The sequence below is a fragment of the Camellia sinensis genome, chromosome 9 (assembly GCF_055761805.1).
Source record: "Camellia sinensis isolate YWXY chromosome 9, ASM5576180v1, whole genome shotgun sequence".
NCBI classification, from domain to species: Eukaryota; Viridiplantae; Streptophyta; class Magnoliopsida; order Ericales; family Theaceae; genus Camellia; species Camellia sinensis.
The window spans coordinates 126,897,113-126,918,139 of record NC_138969.1 but is presented as its reverse complement, the minus strand read 5'-3'; the positions used below and the strand labels follow the sequence as shown (position 1 = coordinate 126,918,139).

At 37.4% G+C, this 21,027-nt stretch overlaps 2 protein-coding genes across 4 annotated transcripts; both read left to right on the top strand.

The window, feature by feature from the left end:
- The first annotated feature begins 1,515 nt into the window (after nt 1-1,515).
- Nucleotides 1,516-7,397, top strand: LOC145798754 (uncharacterized). Of its 3 annotated transcripts, XM_082887650.1 has the most exons (4): nt 1,516-1,764; nt 1,844-1,886; nt 5,083-5,888; nt 5,975-7,397. In XM_082887650.1, the coding sequence occupies exons 3-4, from the start codon at nt 5,868-5,870 to the stop codon at nt 6,800-6,802; spliced, it is 849 nt and encodes a 282-aa protein (XP_082743776.1). In that variant the 5' UTR covers nt 1,516-1,764; nt 1,844-1,886; nt 5,083-5,867; the 3' UTR covers nt 6,803-7,397. The 3 variants fall into 3 exon arrangements, with proteins under 3 accessions (XP_082743776.1, XP_082743775.1, XP_082743777.1); XM_082887649.1 differs by having other exon boundaries at nt 5,083-7,397; XM_082887651.1 differs by having other exon boundaries at nt 5,083-6,108.
- A 6,625-nt stretch (nt 7,398-14,022) lies between these two features.
- On the top strand, nt 14,023-17,335 carry LOC145799739 (uncharacterized). Its single transcript, XM_082889370.1, has 2 exons — nt 14,023-14,432; nt 17,119-17,335. The coding sequence occupies exons 1-2, from the start codon at nt 14,023-14,025 to the stop codon at nt 17,333-17,335; spliced, it is 627 nt and encodes a 208-aa protein (XP_082745496.1).
- Nucleotides 17,336-21,027: the final 3,692 nt, after the last annotated feature.

Genomic DNA, 21,027 nt, shown 5'->3' with positions numbered 1-21,027 from the left:
CTTTCCAAAAACATTGATAAAAATTGGGGCTTTCCCAACTCTAGCATCGTAAGGACGCATAATTAGTACATAACACCCATATTTGACTCCCAAATCACAAAATTTAATCCATTAGGTTCAAACCCTAACCCGACCACATGCTTTGAGAAACTGCCTATATAAAAATAAAAATAAAAAATTCATGCCTTTTTGTGTAATAAAGTCTACCACATGCCTATCTATAATGAGGAATTGAAGAGAAGTAAAGAAACCCTACCTCTTCAAGCGAAGGAGAGAAAAATCAAAATTTCAACCACAACGAAAACACGATCCGTTCAGATTAAATGAAAACCCTCATCGAGCTCTACATTTCGGTATATAGAACTATGGATCAAAAACGATTAGAAATAGATGAAACCCAAGGTAAAACAGCTTGGAAGCTCGGTTATGGTAAACATGAGAGAGAAATGAGAGAAAAGATATGAAAAAGTGATTTTTTGACGCACACACAGTCTTATATAGAAACACCATCGCGGGTGTGGTCTAATCCTTCACGGGAGCGAAGTACACAAGTCGTGATCTGTATTGTCGCGGGTGCGACCATGCTAGACGCTATCATCCATCACAGGCCAACACGGGCAACACAACTCCTCGAAGCCAACAAACTTGAAGAAGGTTTCTAGTCGTGGCCTGGTTGCAGCCCATCGTAGGCGCAATAACAATGTTCGCATGCGCGCGAACAGGAAGGTCAATGTTGTTGGGTTGTTGTTCCAAAGCTAACCCAAGGCATTACAAGGTCCAAACTCAACATGGTAAGGTCAACGTCAACCGAAACAACCACGTGTTCTAACCAAAAAAGCAAAAAGAGTCAGGTCTTGAACCATGCCACTACAAGTGATCTTATTCATTAAAATATCACACACACACAAAATTGACCTTAAACTCCCAATTTTTATTTTTTTATTTTTTTGAAATGAGTGATCTTATTCATTAAAATATTGATGGATTATCAATTTTCTTTTACAAAACTATTTTGAAGTACTCCTCACCAGAAATTATAAAAATAAAAAAAATAATAAAAAAAGTGGGGGAGGGGGGAATATGCTTCTCAAAAATTGATTTTAGTAAACCAACTTGTTTTGTTAGTATAATAAATAGCCAATCTTAAGGGTTTGTCAATAAGTATCACAAAATGTCAAAATATATATAATTTTAATACATTTTCACATATTTCAAAACACTTTATACATTTTAATGCACTTTTTGCACACTTTTTTAGCAATAATGAAAACCTTAAATACTGTGTTTAATAATTTTCTAATAATGAAAATAGTTCACAGATGAAATAATGAATTATGTTGTAGTCTAGTTGGTTAGGATACTCGGCTCTCACCCGAGAGACCCAGGCTCAAGTCTCGACAATGGAAAGTTGCTTTTTTATTTTAATCTTTTTTTGTGTATCCTCAGGGTATTATTGTCATTTCACCTTAAGAGTCGAGAAACAAAACCCTAGTTCCTCTTCCTCATAACCTTTTTATTGCAGTTTTACTCTTCCTCTCTCTCCAACTCCTCGTCTTTGCTTCATTGGATTCACAATTGTTACCTCTTTCTCTCTCTCTCTATACATATATGTATGTATAATGTTCTGGCTATGTTTATGTGAATTCATGAAATCAGGCTTCGGAGAAAAAGCTCTCGAACCTAATGAGAGAAATGAAAGTCCAGAAGCTTGTCTTCAACATCTCCATTGGCGAGAGTGGCGATCGCCTCACTCACGCTGCCAAGGTCTCCTCTCTCTCCTCTTCTCTCTCTCTCTAACAATTTATTCATTGATTCATTCATTTTTTTACATTTCTACCCCCAGGTTTTGGAACAACTCAGTGGTCAAAAACCAGTCTTCTCTAAAGGTACTACAATCGTCATTTTCATTCATTCTCTCTTCAATCTGATGTGTTTTTTATTTAGATTTTGTGTAATTGATTCCAATTTGTTGATGCAAACAGCGAGGTACACTGTTAGGTCCTTTAGCATCAGATATAACGAGAAGATTGGCGCCAAAGATGGCAGTTCAACATATTTTACAAATATAGATCTTCACCAACACATTGTAGAAAGAGTCTTGATCTCATCGCAACCATGATTAAAAAACTTAAGACCTAATGGGCAATATATTCAATTATTGGGACCGGTTGGTAAAAATCTCCAAAATATTTAAATATAAAAAAAAAACCCTCTAATTGAGATTTCGCTTTAAGGCTCATTGACGGTTGAGTCAGCCTGAAAATGATCTTTTAACCGTCAATTCATATCAACTCTTTCATGAGAATCTTAATCCAACCATTGTGGGAGATTCATACTCTCATAGAATTGCTAATCTCGTGCCAATTTATTGCAAACAAATATGGGTTAAATGGATGGATTGCTAATCCAATCTTCTTTTCCAAACCCAAATAAAACATGGCCCTAATGCTCAACTTTAGTCACTTGAAATTGTAAAGGTGGAAAAAAATATGAAGGAATTATAGCACAGTGGGACAGAGAAAAAAAATTACAAAAACATGTGCGAGTGCAAATGATTCTATGATAGGGTGCAAGTAAAAAGCTGTGATGGTGCAAATGTGACCCCTCCATGTTTGTATAAAAAAAATAAAAATTTTATCCCACTGGGATATAATTCTCCCAAAAAATATTCGGTGTAACGTAACACCCTCCTATGTGGTGTCGCCAGCCAATAAAAAGCTAAAAAAGAATTAAGTTAACAAGTCTGGTCACTCACTAATCAGACATTATTGTGATTTTTACTGCAAATTAAAATTACTCATTAGAAAAAAATACCTAACATGTAAAAAATAAAATAAAAAATAAATAAAAATAAAAAATTTCTAGTTCGTCAGACTATTTTTCTAATACCAAGTCTTGGAGGCTGTGTGAGTGATTTTCCGATCACACTGCCCAACTAAGTACTCAGCTGGAGAACACTAGCAGAATAGATGACACCTGGCTAACCTGTAACAGAAAGAGAAGATTCCGGCGGTGGTTCGTCCACTCGGGGGCACTTCGACGATCAAGTCAGTATATCTCTCAAAGATAATCAAAAGTGCTTAACTCATTAGACAGAATATAAATTGCGTACCTTAGACCCATGGGGGTGCCTCTCTTTTATAGTTAACTTAATCTTAATCCCAATAGACGCTTGACTTCTATGGATTCCTGTTCAGTATTTACTTTGGACTCCTCAAGAGATAAAGATAAACTCCCTAAGAGCTTTATCCTTATCTTGGCTAAGTCTCCTCTTTATTCTAGGACTCTTGTCCCTTATCCGCTTATCTCGGATTCCGATATCTTCGAAGATAACCTCGGCCTAAACGAGATGACCTCGGCATAACAACCAAGACACGTGGCATCTCGGCTGACACGTCCGCGTCACCTTGGCCACGTGTTGGTACTCAGAAAATATATCCCCACAACTGCCCCCTAGGTTCTATTAGCTCGGCATTCTGAGGTGATGGAACCTATATCATTCCTTCCTTCCAGTACATCGGTTTACAGTATCTCAGCCGAGATCATTATGTTGGCCGACATGTCTTTAAAGAACAAGAACTTCAAGAACCCTTTCACGCATATGAGCTGTCATACACTACAATTCAACCGTTTCAGCTATGTGTCCCTTTCTTATTGGATTGTACTTGGCACGTGCTTCATAATCGTCTCGCACATACGTGCGCCGTCTGACGCATTCGCTATCCCAGGCGCATTAATTATCCTTTTTTGCCGCTGTTTCAAGTTTTTGACAAAACTTGTTTCCTTCTTCTTCCATTTCTTCACTTTTACATCTATTCCTTTGTTTTTTCTCTCTCTAGGTCTGAATACGCCATTGTTCTGGATCTCAAGCTCTGCAACTGCCCTCATTCTTCTTTCTGGTGCAGCTTCCGCCGTTTCTGTTACTTCTATAACCATTGTCTGACTTCGGCGATCCTTACACAGGCTTCTTTTCTTCGGTAAGTTTATTGTTCCTTTCATTTTCCATCCTTTGATGCTTTTTATTGCTCAATGCCATTACTGCATTTGTTCAAACCTTTAGCTTGTGAATTACCCATCTGAATATGTTTTGTCCATGATTTTTCCCTTTGCCCATATCTTGAACACACGCACTGTTTCACCACTTCCCTGTATTTTTGCCACTGTTCTTGGCCCTATACTTCTTGTATTCTTTATGCTCTTGATAGACCATCTCTGTTCTTGATTCTGAAACTCGTTCTTGTTTCTGTTTTTTGTGTCTTTTCCAGATCTGTGCCTTCAATCTTTGTTTTCATAGTTTTAGGTTTGGGATTTGTCTGTAGAATCCACAATTTAAGGAAAAACTAAAACTTCCCTTACAGATTTCTGTATCAGCTCAAACTTAGGTTTTTGCCGAGGTTCCAATAACCCTTTTTGAAACATCTTCTTACTAAAATCCAATACCTTTAGTTATCCCGATATCATGGGTATGTGGAAACATCGGGTAGACACCCCCTCTAAGCTAGAATTTTTTAGGCAAGAGTTTGAAATCCCAGCCGATGTCAATCTGAGGTTGGCTGGGGATGATGACTCCATCATGCCTACAGAAAACTCCATGCCCTTCCCTGTGGTTGCCTTTATCGAGTGTGGACTCCGGTTTCCACTTGACCCTTTTTTTCGTCAAATCTTGCACTTCTATAAGTTGAACCCAATGCAACTCACCATCAATTCTTACCGAGTAATTACTGGTACTATAGTTTAGTCAAACAAGAGAATGCCAGGATTACGCTTGCCGATTTCCAGTACTGTTATACCATGTGTCGCCTAAGAAAAGATACGGATTATGTCTACTACCTCAAGCCGAGGTCCACTGAATATAAAATCGTAGCCGACCTCCCAGACTCCAACAAAGGAGCTGGAGACGATTACTTCATCGTCTCGGGCAATTGGGAGTTTCAGCCAAACGATGACCTCCGTCTTTATCCCTTAAGCCGAACTGTTTTGGGGGAAGGAGCTGGTAAGGGCCACCCTTCATAAGTTTTCTTATCTTCTTGCATAAAGTTTTCAATATTCTGTTCTAATGTCTGTGCTGTTTTATCTTTGCAGTTCTTCCTCAGCCTCCAAAGAACTTCCGCCAATCCTTCTTCCCCAGCAAGGATTTGAAGAAGCTACTAAACCTGCCAATTCACAAATGGAAGGCGCCTTTGCTTCTTAATTTTATTCCAACCTATAAGTCAGCTTTGCCCGACTTCCCTAAGAAGAAGAAGAAAAGCCTCTCTCCTCCTTCTGCCACAACTCCACAGACTGTGTCCACATCTCAGACAGATCAAGGGTCAACTTCTGATCCAGCTAATCAACCATCAACCTCGGCTCCATACTTGATTCCAATATCACAACGCCGCCGCTGACGCCGAACAGTTTCTACTGCCGAGATGGGTCGCCCAAAACCGGTTGCAAAAGATCTTCTGGCCAACATTCCATCATCCGTTGACGATCAACCAGCACAAACCCAACCTCCACCAAAGCCGAAAAGAATAAAGAAGGCTCAACCAAAGGCTAAGGTAACTTAGGTTGAGTCTGAAGATACCTTGCCTATCTCAAAGTTGGCTGAGAGTGACAAACCTCAACCCTCTGCTGGGAAGAGGCGCTCTGAAGCCCAACCATCAGAATTCCCAAAATCCAAAAAGCCGAGGTCATCCTCTGCTACAACTTCAGGGTCTAAAAAGAATGATGCCCCCTGGTCCCCAAAAATTACTTTGGAGGATAAGCCAGTCCTTGCTACCGATAGTGTCGATGACATAAATGTTAGCATATCACTCAGTACCGCTTTGCTTCTGCCCAGCGATCTTAATTGCAATGCCGAGCTGAGCAAATATGAAAATTACGCTCTGATGCTTCAACGCTCCGTCCAAGTAAGTATCTTCTACTTGGTAATTTTCTTCTTTCTTTTATGTACTTAGAAAATTTTGCAATAACTTTTACCTTGTGTTTTTTTCAGGCCATCCAGCATGCCCACTCTTTTTCTGTTCAATCTTTTAAAAATCGACAGAAGCTGGCCGATATGAAGAAGGAGTTCTCTTCTCTCCAAAAAGCCAACAAGAATTTGCAGTCAAAGATGAAAAAGTTGGAGGACCAAGCTGAGGCTGCAATCAAAGCCCAAACTGAAGCCGAAGAGAAGGCTGAATCTTCCGAAGCCATCAGAAAGGTTGCTGAGTCCCAAAGAAAAGAGGCTGAGGAGAAGATGGCCCAAGCCAAAAAAGAGCTTCAAGAAGCCTTGGCCACCAAAGAGGCTAAAATCAAAGACGCCGATGAAAAGGCATACGCCCAGGGCATGGCCGATGTTACTGAGGCTTATGAAAAACAGGTAAAGGAGGCATGCAACAAGGGTTTCACCCTTGGTTGGATGTCCCTTCTGAAAAAGCTCAATGTTCCTGAGGACTCGCCCTTGAGAAAAGCCGACGCCATTCCTCTTCCATTCCCTCCATCTCCACCTCCAAGTCAAGACGTTGGCAAATCTGAGTCTGAGGATGGTGATGAAAATGAGGATGAGACCTTGGTGAGAAAATCCAAGGATGCTGATGGGGCCAAGTCCCCTCTTCAGAAGGAGCAAGTCCTAGACTTGACTCATGATGAGGAAAGTGATGAGGTTCTCAAAGACGCTGCTCATGAGAAGGTATCAGCCGACGTCCCCTTTGCCGACAAGAGTATCGAAGAAATTTTGCAAGAAATTGATACTGAGCTAACGACGGAGAAGGCGGCCGAGGTTGCTTCTCAACAATCGTCCGAGGTCCTAGCCCAGCTCACTGTCGACGCTGAGGAACCTTAGTTTTCATGTCTTTTCTTTTGTACTTTGTTTTTCTTTGTTTTTTGAAACAATGTAAGCCCTCCATATGGCCGATGTGCCTCCTTTTTGTTGAATGCTAATACAACTTTCCTTTACTGATTGCTTGTACTTTTGTCTTTTCTTGACTACTCTGGCGTGATTCTATACTTAGAATATTCTACATGTCTTTCACATACTCTTCCTTCTTTGTACAATCTTCTCGGGGTGACACATCTCGGATAGACAAACTTCTTGATTTTAATCTTAACTTGTAAACTTTTAACAAGTGTTGAACATCATACTGGTTTAACTTAACTTGTAAATTGTCCACAAATTTTAACAAGTGTTAAACAATGGTTTCGGCTTAACTTCAACTTGTAAATTGTCCACAAATTTCAACAAGTGTTAAGCAATGATTTCGGTTTAACTTAACTTGTAAATTGTCCACAAATTTCAACAAGTGTTAAACAATGACTTTGGCTTAACTTCAACTTGTAAATTGTCCACAAATTTCAACAAGTGTTAAACAATGACTTCGGCTTAACTTCAACTTGTAAATTGTCCACAAATTTCAACAAGTGTTAAGCAATGATTTCGGTTTAACTTAACTTGTAAATTGTCCACAAATTTCAACTAGTGTTAAACAATGACTTCGGCTTAACTTCAACTTGTAAATTGTCCACAAATTTTAACAAGTGTTAAGCAATGATTTCGGTTTAACTTAACTTGTAAATTGTCCACAAATTTCAACAAGTGTTAAACAATGTTTTCGGTTTAACTTAACTTGTAAATTGTCCACAAATTTCAACAAGTGTTAAACAATGACTTCGGTTTAACTTAACTTGTAAATTGTCCACAAATTTCAACAAGTGTTAAACAATGTTTTCAATTTAACTTAACTTGTAAATTGTCCATAAATTTCAACAAGTGTTAAACAATGTTCTTCTTCTCTCTGCCCCCTAATGTGAACCTGAGTTCCACTTGGGTTCTTATTATGCATGTATTCTAGAGATAATGTCAAGTATCTTGAAAAGAGAACTGAATCTTTATTTATTTATTTCGGCAAATGGCAAAAGAACAAAGAAATTCTAATGATAGAAAAATTTCAAATTACAAGTGTTTCAAGGTCTTGGCAACTCTTTGCCCTCATTATCTTCAAACCGATATGCCCCATTACCCAGTACCGAGATGATTCTGTAAGGTCCTTCCCAATTTGGGCCAAGCTTGCCCTCTCTGGAATCCTTCTTATTGCCGACAACTTTCCTCAGGACTAGTTCGCCGACTTGAAACTCTCTTGGATTGACCTTCTTGTTATAAGCTTTTACAAGTTGCTGCTGGTATGCTACAAGCTGGATTGCAGCTTTCTCTTTTCTTTCTTCTAAAAGATCCAGATCTTGGGCTAAGAGTACATCATTAGTCCCATTTTCTACTCCCTGAGTTTTGATTCCTGGGATGCCGATCTCTAACGGAATGACTGCTTCTGTGCCACAAGCCATGGTGAAGGGGGATTCTTCTGTTGATTTTCTCAGCGTAGTCCGATATGCCTAGAGTACATTGGGCAATTCATCTACCCACTTGCCTTTTGCTGCCTAGAGCCTCTTCTTTATTCCATCCAAAATTACTTTGTTGGATGCTTCTGCTTGTCCATTGCTTTGTGGAAAGCTTAGGGTTGAAAAGTAGTTCTTGATCTTGAACTTTGCACAGAAGTTCTTGATTAACTTGCTGTGAAATTGAGTTCAATTGTCTGCAACAATTGCTCTCGGAATCCCAAATCTGGTGATGATGTTTCTCCATATGGAGTTCTTGACATCCACATCTCGGATCTTGGCAAAAGGTTCTACTTCTATCCATTTTGTGAAGTAATCTGTTGCTACCAGCAAGTACTTTCTTTGTCCAGTTACTTGGGGTAATTGCCCAACGAGATCCATGCCCCATTGGGCAAATGGCCAAGGACTGGATACAGGGTTCAGGTCAGCAGCTGGCTGGTGTATCAAAGGTGCAAACCTTTGGCATTGTTCACACTTCTTCACGTAGGCTTCTGCATTTTTTTACATGTAAGGCCACCAATACCCCTAGGTAATGGCCCTGTGAGCTAGTGATCTGCCCCCAGTGTGGCTTCCACAAATTCCTTCATGGATTTCGTATAAAAAATCTTCAACCTGCAAAGGGTGTACGCACCTTAAAAGGGGTCCAGTGAAGGATCTTCTGTAGAGGTGTCCCTCTGCTGTTAGACTGAATCTTGCCGACTTCAATCTGATCTTGTGTGCCTCCTTGCGGTCGTCTGGCAGCTTTCCTTCTTTTAGGAACGCAACAATTGCGTCCATCTAGCTTGGTCTCATGTCTACGCACATTGCTTCATGCTCTGTGGTTGCTGGTTCAATGCTCGGGCCCAACAGGTAGTCAATCATTATTGTCCTTGCTTTTCTAGGTTGTACTACACTAGCTAAGTTGGCCAACGCATCGGCGTGGCTGTTATCATCTCGGCTTACCTGAAGTAGTCGGCAGTTCTGAAACAAGGCTGACAGTCTGATTACTTCTTTTGCGTAGGTCGACATTCTTTCATCTCGGGCTGCAAACTCACCTGTTGTCTAGTTAACTATCAGTTGTGAATCACAAAAAACTATTACCTCATCTGCTTGCACTGTTGCTGCCAACTTCAATCCTGCAATGAGTGCTTCATACTCTGCTTCATTGTTTGAGGCCTTGAACCCCAAACGAATTGACTGTTCTAGTACCTGCCCATCTGGGGATATTAATACTACCCCTGCCCCCGCTCCTTATCGGTTTGAACTCCCATCAACAAACAGTCGAAAGGAGTCGCCAATGTAGATGCTGCAGGGTCTGAGTTTTTCCTCTTTCTTTTGTTCTTTTGCCTTTGGTAGTGCTTCTCCTTGCTTGGTTAGACATCGCTCTTCCTGGCTCAACGGAGCCCGATGTTCGATGGATTCTGGTGTGAACTCGGCCACGAAGTCGGCCAGAACCTGGCCTTTGATTGTTGTCCTTGGCCTGTACTCCAAGTCATACTGGCCTATGGTGACTGCCCATCTGGCTATTCTTCCTGTCAGATCTCCTTGTTGTAGTAAGGACTTCAAGGGGTGTTCTGTTAGTACCACAATTTTATGGGCCTGGAAGTAATGGTTCAACTTCTTTGAAGCCATTACTAAAGCTAGTGCCAATTTCTCTAAGGGTAGATACCTTGTTTCTACATCGGCTAGGGTTTTACTTACATAGTAAACAGCCCTTTGCTCCCCTTTTTTCTTCTCGGATTAGTACTACACTTATTGCATGTTCTGAAACGTCTAAGTACAGAAACAGCTCCTCCCCAAGTTCTGGGTTTGAAAGAACTGGAGCTGTGGTCAAGTACTTCTTCAGGTCGCCCAAAGCGGCTTCGCATTCCTCTGTCCACAAGAAATCTGTGGCTTTCTTCACCAAGTTAAAGAAAGGTCTACACTTATCTGAGCTTCTGCTGATGAATCTGTTTAGGGCTGCGGCCCTTCCAGTTAGCATCTGCACCTATTTTGCCGACGTCGGGCTCTTCAACTCTAGGATGGCCTTGATTTGATCTGGGCTGGCCTCAATGCCCCTTCTAGTTAACAGGTATCCTAAAAACTTACCAGATCCAACTCCAAATGCACACTTTGATGCGTTGAGTCGGAGCCGATATGTTTTAAGGATTTCAAAAACTGCGAGATGACCCTCAGGCTCCTTGGTCTTAACTACCATGTCGTCGATGTAGACTTCTACTGTTCGGCCAATCAGGTGCTTGAACATTTTGGTTACCAGCCTTTGGTAAGTTGCTCCGGCGTTTTTCAACCCGAAAGGCATTACTCTGTAACAGTACAGGCCTTTTAGGGTGATGAACGTTGTCTTCTCTTCGTCTGGGGGGTACATGGCTATCTGGTGGTACCCCCTGTAGGCATCTAGGAAGCTCATTCTTCCATGGGCTAAACTGGCGTCTACTAGCTGGTCAATCTTGGGTAGAGGAAAGCTGTCTTTGGGACAGGCTTTGTTGAGGCTGGTGAAGTCTACGCAGACCCTCCATTTACCGTTCTTCTTCTTTACCACCACTGCATTGGATAGCCATGTCGGGTAGTGAACTTCTCTAATGGCCCTGGCCTCCAGAAGTCTGTCTACTTCTTCCTCTACTGTTTCGACGTGCATCAACGTCGGTCTTCTGTTGAATTACAGGTTTGGCCAACCTGTCAACATTCAGTTTGTGGCAAGTGACCTCGAGGTCAATGCCAGGCATTTCGTAAGGTGTCCAAGCAAACACCTCAATATTTGCTCTAAAAAAACTTCCAACTCTTTTTCCTCTTCTTCGGCTAAGCCCAAGCCCAGAAGAAAGAAGCCTTCTTCATCCCCGTCCTGGACGAGGATTTTCTTCAGTGCCTCTTCGCTCTTCTCGGCTGGCTCCTTGCCGACGTCTTCTAGGATTTCTATGTCCTCATCTTCAATTTCTACCTTCTCTGGCTCTCGTATGCTACAGGTAGATTTCATTGCTGCCATGGAGCAATTCTTCGCCTGCAGCTGATCACCTCTGACTTCCTCTATCCCATGCTCTGTTGGGAATCGCAATAGTTGATGCAATGTTGAGGGAACTACCCCCATTGCATGCAACCATAGCCTTCCCAAGATGATGTTGTAAGGGGAGGGTGTGTCGATGATGGTGAATTCTGTCTTGATCTTCCTGGTGCCAGTCTGCACCTCCAAGCTTACTGCTCCCAGTGGCCATGTCGGCGTTCCATTGAACCCAACCATTGGGCCATTGGATTGTTCCATATCATCTGGGTGAAGGCCGAGCTCCTTGTAACATCGGACGTACATGATGTCACAAGAGCTGCCTTGATCAATCAGGATGCGTTTCACTTTGCACTCTCCAACCTGGAGGGATACTGCCAAGGCATCATTATGCAGATGCTGGACCATCTCTAGGTCGGCTTCGGTAAAGGTTATCATTGGTCCCTGGCACTCTTCTGCCCGATGTCTTTTATCCCCGACTTGGTAGATATATTGCAGATGCTTCACTTTCTGGGTCTCTCCTCGGATTTCGTTTTCGTTGACCTTCGAGTGGATTACGTTGATTATCTGAGGTCCTCCTGCCTACGGCTGTTGTGCTGGGGGGGGTGGGGCTGTTGGTGCCTGAGGCAACCTTGCCCGTTCTTCCCTTGTCCTAGTCTCATCGACAAGGTCTCTCAGATGTCCTTGTCTCACCAGGTCTTCCAAATATGTTTTCAAGGCTCTACAACCCTGAGTTGTATGCCCATCTTCATTGTGGTAGGCACAATGCCTGCCAATGTTTCTTCCTATGAACTCTCCTGGAGTCCTCTCTGGCGTTCTGAAATAGGGCTGGTTCCGAATTTGATCTAGGACTTTGGGAATTGGGATTCAGAACACAGTTGTTACTGCTTGTGTGGCCCTCAGTTCTGCCTCTTGCCTGCTCGTTCCATTGTTACCTCGGCCTCGCTTCGGCGAGCCGTGTCCTTTCTCTTGTTTTATCTCCCTGGTTCCCGATGTGTCTTCTTCGACTCTGGCGTACTTCTCGATTCTCGCCATGAGTTCCTCCATACTTTTTGGCAATGTCTTTGCCAAAGACTTTCGTAGTGGACAGTTGTCTTTCAAGCCGTTTTTGAAAGATACGACTGCCACCTCTTGATTACATTCGGGTATTCGATTGAACACCTCATAGTATCTTTTTGCATAGGCCCTAAGGTCTTCATCCTTGCTGATCTTCAGAGCCATCAACGCGTCCACCCTTAATGGCTGTAGCTTGTTTGTCACGAGCCTGGCCACAAACATCTCGGCCAGGCCTTCCCAAGTCTTCACGCTTCCCTTTGGTAGTTTATGGAACCAATCTGATGCAATCTCCCAAAGGATGAGGGGAACACTTTGCAGAGCAACGGCTCGTTCCCACTATATAATGCCATTGAGTTCAAATATAGTCCAACGTGGAAGTTGGGGTCTGACTTACCATCATATATTTGAAACCTCCGCATACTAAATCTCTTCGGTGCCTCAAACCTGTCTAATTCCACCGAGAATGGTGTCCTCGACTTATCTGGGGAGGTTACCTCGGCGTCGGCATTCTGTTGTTTCCTCTTGAGGTAATCTCTTAAGTCTTCTTTGCTCCGCCCAGGAGCTCGGCTATCTTTCGACTTCAGTCTTTTCGGTATACTACTCTCGGCCTCGTGGTGAGCCTTCTTCGACCCTTCTCCCTGAGTTGTGTCGAAGCATAGTGCCTGCCCCTAAACATGCCGATGTCCTTTGGGGTCTGCCTCTTTTGTGCGATGCGTCCTCCGTGATTCTTCTCTTCTTGATTCTCTTCGTCCGACTTCCCTAGAAGGTCGGTGAGAGTATCTTTCGCTCCCGTTGTGCTGGGGGGCTACGGGGATTGTTTTCTGCCCTCCCTTCTAGGCATTGGCCGCTGGAATCGGCGTGTCCTGCAGCGGGTACGGTGGCTGCATGACGTTATTTTGCATCATGAAATTGACGACCGACTGCAGGTTGCCAATTTGTTTGCCATCTCTTTTACCTCTTCGTCCCTCTGTAGGCACCTATCCTTCCAAACCTGGAGGTCGTCCTCGTTGTAGTACCTGCTTTGATCAGGTTTCTTTGGTGCGTCGCCAGTCTGGCTGACGTCTTTCGCTCCGTGATTCTGGTCATGAGTTTCTGCATTGCATTTGTCTCCTGTGATATCAAGGTCAATAGGTCTCCCACTCCCAGCAGGAGTGTCATCCCCAATCTTTTCTTTCTGTCCGTTGCTGGCCATCTATTCTACTTTCTTTCCCACAAACGGCGCCAAAAAGTGTGATCGGAAAATCACTCACACAAAGGCTCATCCAAATTCCTTGGGGAGGTTCATCCGAATCCGGAGTTCACTATCAATACCCTCCTCATCTTTCAAAACAAACACAAAGTTAATAGACCCCACATCATTACTAATTCCAATCTTCCCTCTAACTCTCGAAACAAACGGGACTTACTGTCATCTAGTTGCCTTAGTTGGACAGAACAAAGACAAAAATTTGCCTGTGGATATCCCAACTCTACACTGTATTTAACATAGCAAACTACTTAAAAACAATGCAATTATTATTATTATTATTTAATTTTGTTTTGTATTTACCACACCCTCCAATCCATCTCTTCCATTGGGACCTCCATCATAATTTATTATAACATGTATTTATATATTATTAGATTAATGTATTGATCGTTGGATCTTGATGGAGAGAATTATGGATGATGGAACAATGAATTTGGGTTGTGCAAATTCTAAAAATTCAATCGATCAAAGCGTGTCTGAGACTCTAATCGTCATAAGATCGGCCTGTAGCACCATTGATGTCGAGTGTGATGGTGAAGAAAAAGGAAAATTTGAGGAGGATTTGAGTGGGGAAAGGATTTGCAGGATTTGCCATTTGAGTTCTGATCCATCATCATTGTCCAAAACACCAAGAAGAACCAGAGCAAGAACAACAACAATAGATACAACTATGATCGCTACAAGCTCTTCTTCAGCAGCAACAACAAGCGATGGTTTGAATTTGATAGAGTTGGGTTGCGGATGTAAAGATGAGCTTGGGATTGTCCACGCCCATTGTGCTGAGGCTTGGTTTAAGCTCAAAGGGAATAGGTCCTTTATCTTCTCTCTCTCTCTCTCTCTCTCTCTCTCTCTCTCTCTCAAACAAGAAGCAATTTAGTATCTATTTTTATAGTTAAAAAAAAAAAATTTGATTTCACTTGTTTAGTACAACAAAATTAAATAAATAATTCCATTAATTCATCTTTCATTCATTCCCTTCTGGCCATGGGTACTCATCACCACCGCTGGTCACAGCATACATCCACTATCATTAGTGACCTTCTCAAGCAACACTTCCGGACACCATATCCTATGGCTGACAATTGTTTCTTATTGCCGCCAATTACCTCCTTTTTGCGTAACAAGAATCCCCTGTACTTAAAATTTCTTGTTTTTCTGTCCCAAATCATTTATAATTATTGATTCATTTGAGAATTTCAAAATTTGAGAATCTCAAGACATATTCAATGATTGTGAGTAATTTAGGACACGAGGACAGGAAGTTTTGGGAACAAAAAATCCTTGGGCCTTTTAGTGATAACCATCTATAATCACCATCTTTATTGACCAATCACCATATCTAATCATCAACAATCACTATAAAATACCACTTTCTATGGTCGACAATCACCTCCAGCCACCACCAATTCCATCGACAATAACCACACATTTGGTCACCACCTCCAATAACTAAGAAACTAACTCCAACTATTATCTTTGATCGTCGATAACTACCTTCAACTACCATCTCTTATTGACCACACTTTTATTAATGTTAAAATAATTTTGTTAAAACACATATAACTTGTTTTTTTTAAACTGTAAAAGCAACCAAACCAAACCTAAATAATTGTGGAATTATAAATTGAAAAATATTATATAAATAATTCCTTTATTAAAAAATATTTTTTATTAACCGAAGTGACGTAAAGTAATTAAATCTTAACATTTGAATTGGAATCAACTGAAATGAAATGATTGAAAAATAACTCATTGTCACATTAATTTGTTAAAAAATAAAAAAATTATGAACAAAGTGTTTTGCAAATGTACTTTTATGAATATGCTCCCTTTATTCCCTCTACATTTGGGTCGCAGATTGGATAAAACTGAACAATTTATTCCATTCTCATGCTATTTTATTTATTTTATGATAATTCATTTTGTTTATCACGGAATAATTTTTCTTTTCTTTTTTTTTTTTTTGTGAGACACAATAATTGTAGATATAGGAAATGAAATGACTACCAAGATAAATTATCCCGAGTTAAAAAATGTGAACAAAATGAAAATTAATTTAATCTCATGCTGTACTCATATCCTCACGCATTATTGTGAATTTTCCATTCTATAGGTTTTATACTAATTTTTTCTTTTTCTCTAGTTTTTCTGTCATATTTGAATTTTCGTTAGATTTTTTTATTATCTTTTAACAACTATTTCCTAAAATTTTATAAAATAAATGATTATTGATAAAAGAATATTTGACAAAACAAAAGGAAAGAATATATATAAAAACCAATCCTAAGTTTTCTTTTGCATTATTAGAAATCGATGTGATGATGAAATAATTAATGAAATGTAATTTATAATTCATTCGACTTTCTAGTTTATCACATCCTAAAAAATAGTGGTAAGTCCGATGAGCTTTAGTGATGAAATAGATTTTTTTTTTTTTTTTATAGAGAAAATTGGTGAAAAATCCATTGGAAAAAGTCACTGGGAAATTTTACTAATGTCAGAAAATTTGCTGAAAAATTGACTGGAAAAGTCGGCGGCAGTCAATGGCAGTGACCAATAGCTGATGGTAGCAAGTAATAGTGGTGAGGTAGAAAAATGTGTGATATTCAACAGATAGGGTGTTAAATGAGTAACACGTGTCACATTTAATAGATAAGTTGTTTGGTGAATTTCAATATATAGAAAAATAATATTGGTGAATTTTAACGAATAGACAAATTGGGTGATTTCAGGAGATAAAAATATAGGTTGTTTTCAACAGAGGTTAGAGAAATTGTATACTTTTGGTCAAAAGAGATTACAGCTTGGGTCTGATGATCCAAAAGATAAAAAATAGGCCTATGACCTGAGTAATTTTTTTTTTTTTTTTTTTTTATTATGGGATGGGTTTCTTCAATGATAAATAAAATCACGTTGTGTTAAGTATGATCTATTTAGTGATAAGACAGTTAAATATATATATTCTATATTATTTTTAAAAGGGTTGAACTTCTATCTCGAGTTTAAAATGAACTTGAAAAAACAGTTTAGGCTCCCTGGCCATTATGGATCTTATTTTAATGATTGAAATTGTTCATTTAGTAGTGACCCAATAATTATAATATTTTTATTTTACTTTATTTCTCTAAAAATGAATAAATGGATGATCTATTTTATAAAGCACACACGGTTCATTTTTTTTGGAGACAAATATAATAAAATGAAAATGTTACAATTATTAGATCAACTTAATTTTTTTAATGGATAATATGCGCAAAGAGATCAAGTTTAAACCTTTAAAAAAATCACTTTGTTTGGGTTCTAGTTTTGTTTATTACGAATCAGTAACTTTCTCCTTATCCGAATCTAACAATTGGGTCTTTTTTAATTTTTTATTTTTTTGTGGTCTGAAAACATAAAAAACAAAACAGAAAAAAAACAAATGGTGGATTTTTGTGGAATTGCTTTAATGGCTAAAAAGTTAATGATTTATTTATGGCATTACCAATATGTGCAGGCAATGCGAAATTTGTGGTAAAGCAGCAGAAAATATTACAGAAGTTGCAAATAACAGATTCATGGAGAAGTGGAATGAGACAAGATCTCTTGGTGTTGGTGCTGGTGTTAATTTGCCTGATAATGGAATTGCAAGACGAATATATCGAACGTGTTACTTCGTGATGATAGGCTTGTTATTAGCCTTCTTACTGTCCTGGTCTATCAGTAATTACTAAAATTATATTTTGATTTTAAACTTATCGAGAGATTTGTAAAGGGAATTAACAAATAGAGAAATTATAAATTAAAAAAAAAAAATTCAAGGTTTGACCCGATAACAAATTAAATCATAACTTTTAAATTATTTTAATTGAAACCTTTAATTTTTCAATTAGTATTAAATCTAACCATTCGTTAGTTATAACCAATGGAATATGGACAATTTAGAAAATTTTATAATTTTTTTTTCGGTGATGGTGAGTGGTGGCGGCGATTATAGATTATAGAATGAATGAGAGGGATGGCAAGTGAGTTGAGAAATAATGAGGGGATTAACGATGAATAAGGAAAAGTGATGTAGTAGTGGTAGTGAATTGGGAAAGAAGAGAGGTGGTGATGCATGACAATAAAAGTGTGAGGTGACTGTCAAAAGTAATAAAAAAAATAGTTAAATTATCTAAATTTCTCATTCTCTATCAGTTATAACGGATACAAATGAATAATTAGAATTGATACCAATTAAAAAATTTAAGAATTAAATTGAAATAATTTAAAATTAAGATTTAATTTATTATTGAGATCAAAATTTAAAATTTTATTTTATTGAAAGGTCAACCACCATATTCAAATTTTACTCTTTTTTTTTTTTTTTTTTTCTTTCTTCACATATGCAAATCACTTTAAGAGTTATCGGCTGTCAGTAATTTTCGTGTTTGTTGTTAGTAATTTTCACATATCCAAATCACTTTAAGAGTTATGTATTGGCTATCAGTAATTGAGCAGTATTTAGTGGCGGAGTCAGAAATTTAATGTGAAAGAGGCACAGATTAATCACAATATTAGTTTTTTTTCTTCTCCCATAACAAATAATAATGAGATATTACTAAATTTATACAATTTTATTTTTATTTTTATTACAATTATCCTTATATTTACATTAAGGTGACTTATAATTCCACAATCAATAATTAAGCCTTGGTTTGGTATTCTTGCTAGGCTATATAATCACAAAAGACAAAAAAAAAGTAAAAAATCATAAAAAGACAAAAAAGTTACGAAAGTACCAAACTACCCCATATACAAACAAAAAGTCAAAAAAACATCATTTTATACTAAGGGCAATTTTGTCATTCCAAAGCTAAAAATTCAAAAAAAAACCAAACAAGAATACCAAACGATTAAAAAAGTCAAAGACTAAAAAAGTCAAAAAAATCAAAAAGCCAACTAAAAAGTCATTGTCAAACGATTCCTAAATTTCATTAACCAAATAATCAAGGGCAAATTACAAACACCCCTTCGAGGTTTGACAAAAATACAGATTCCCGCCTGAGCTTTGAGAAATTACAAATTACCCCCTGAAGGTCAAATTTTCATAACAAATTAGGAGAAATTAGGAGGGAATCTGTATGAAAATAAAAACATCAGTGGGCAATTTGTTATGGAAATATAAATCTCAGGGGGCGGGATGTAATTTCTCAAACCTCAGGGGAGAATCTGTATTTTTACCAAATCTCGAGGGGGTATTTATAATTTGCCCAATAATCAATAAGTTCAATTCTATCAACTCAAAAAAAAAGTACACAACAATGAGGAGAAATAAACAACTAAACAAATCCCATAATAAGAAATGAAATATCAATTGATTCAATTCTTACCTTGATCTATCAATTAAAAGTGTACAAGAATAATCAAAATAATAAAATAGTACATTTTTTAAATTTTAAAAAAGCAAAATTTTTTACATAATTTAAGGACTATCACTATTATAATTTTATAAAGAATATATAATACATAATCTTTATCTATATTGGTAATAATATAAATATTGAAAGTTTAAGAGGGGCACGTGACTCCTCTAGTCCTTGGGTTGATCTGCCTGTGGTAGTATTAGAGATTTTAAATATTTTATTAATATTTTTATTAAATATTGCAGGTTTCATACTTATATAATATATTTGTAATGACCTAAATAAGTGTACTCTTTATCTTTTTACGAAAAGATGTGCAAAAAAATAGAGAAGTGATGTGATAAAAAAAGATAAAAAGATGGATTATATTGGGGTTGTCAAACTTGGTCTTACTAAAAATATTAATAAAATATTTGAGTAATGCTAGAGACTCCAAATATTTTATCAAAAGTTTTACCAAATGTCAAACATAGGTGTGGAACCCACACAATGTGAGTCCCATGTGAGTCCTACACCCATATAAAACATTTGGTAAAACTTTTAGTAGAATTTTTAGAGTCTCTAACATTTTTTAAAATGTTTAGAATCCTGGACGATTTTGTCAATTATTTTCAGGTCTGCTAGCTTGGTTGTACCTAAACTGACAACCCAACCAAAAAATGACAGGTGGCATGGTAATGTTGGTAATGGGTGATCTTAGCAATTGTCTTACCGCTGCTTTGGAGTAATTATTCATTGTTCAGGAACAAATCTAAATCAGTGTTTTTTGTTTGAATTTTTTGAATTAAGTTTTTTGAAAATTAAATTTTTTGATTTTAGTATTTTTTGTTTTTAGTGAATATTTTTAAACATTTTAAATATTTTTTTACTTTTTTAGGTGCACCTTAGTTAGATGTATCTAAAAAGTAAAAAATTTGAGAAAAAAATTTAAAAAAATTAATAAATACATAGAAATATAAAAAATGTACTGAATTCTTGTATTTTTTTTGCATTTTTGGTATTTAGTAAATTTTTCAAAGATTTTTTTTATAATTTTTTACTTTTTAACTGTATTTATGTTAGGTGTGTCTAAAAAGTAAAAAAAATTGATTAAAATATTAAAAAAATTTAGTAAAAACAAAAAAAAAAATACGAACAATAAGAAAGTAGAATTTTCTTTAAAAAAAAAATTTAAAAAATAAAAACAAACAAGCTGATATCCCAACTTAATTATTTCTGGTTGATACAGAATTTTAATACTTACTTATCATTTTTTTTGAGGAGACAAATACTTATCTATATAAATAAGGTAAAAGAATATTCCTGAAGCAATGAATAATTTGACGTTGCTTTGGGGTTTCGTCCTACCTTTTGGGATTTGGTATATTCCATATCAGTACAGTAGTATAAGAGAAATAATTATAAATGAGTAAAAAAAATTATCAATATTATTAATAATTAAAATTATAGAATTTTCAATTATTCTGTAATTATTTTTCTAACATTATATTGAATTATAATTTTCCTTTTGAAATTCGAGAAAAAGAAGAATAATACGTCATAACAATTTTCAATTAATCATATAACATTTTTTCATAAATTTACTATTATTTTAAAAGTCTAAAAAGGTTAAATATTTACTACATATCTCGAAAATATGGTCTCAAAGGTTCTGATTTTAAATCCAAGCACCGCATCATGCACAAAAGTCAAAAAGGGAGTTCTATATAAACTGTCAGCTTTTTTTTCTTAACATTAACATTTATTTATTTATTTAACACTAAAAAATGATCAATTTCCTATTCCTCCAATTCCAAAAGTCCTAAAATAAACTTGTCTCCATATTTTTTGAATTGATGATTGGATTATAAAATCTTTTTTATTTCTTCTATCAATTTTCATACTGTTATACATATTATTTACAATTGTTTATCATGGATTAGACCTCTGTGAATGTTTTGGGTTCAATTTTAAGTTGTATTCATTTGTTCGAATCTATACAAAAATAATGCGAATATTTTGGTTAAATCTTAGAGTTGTAT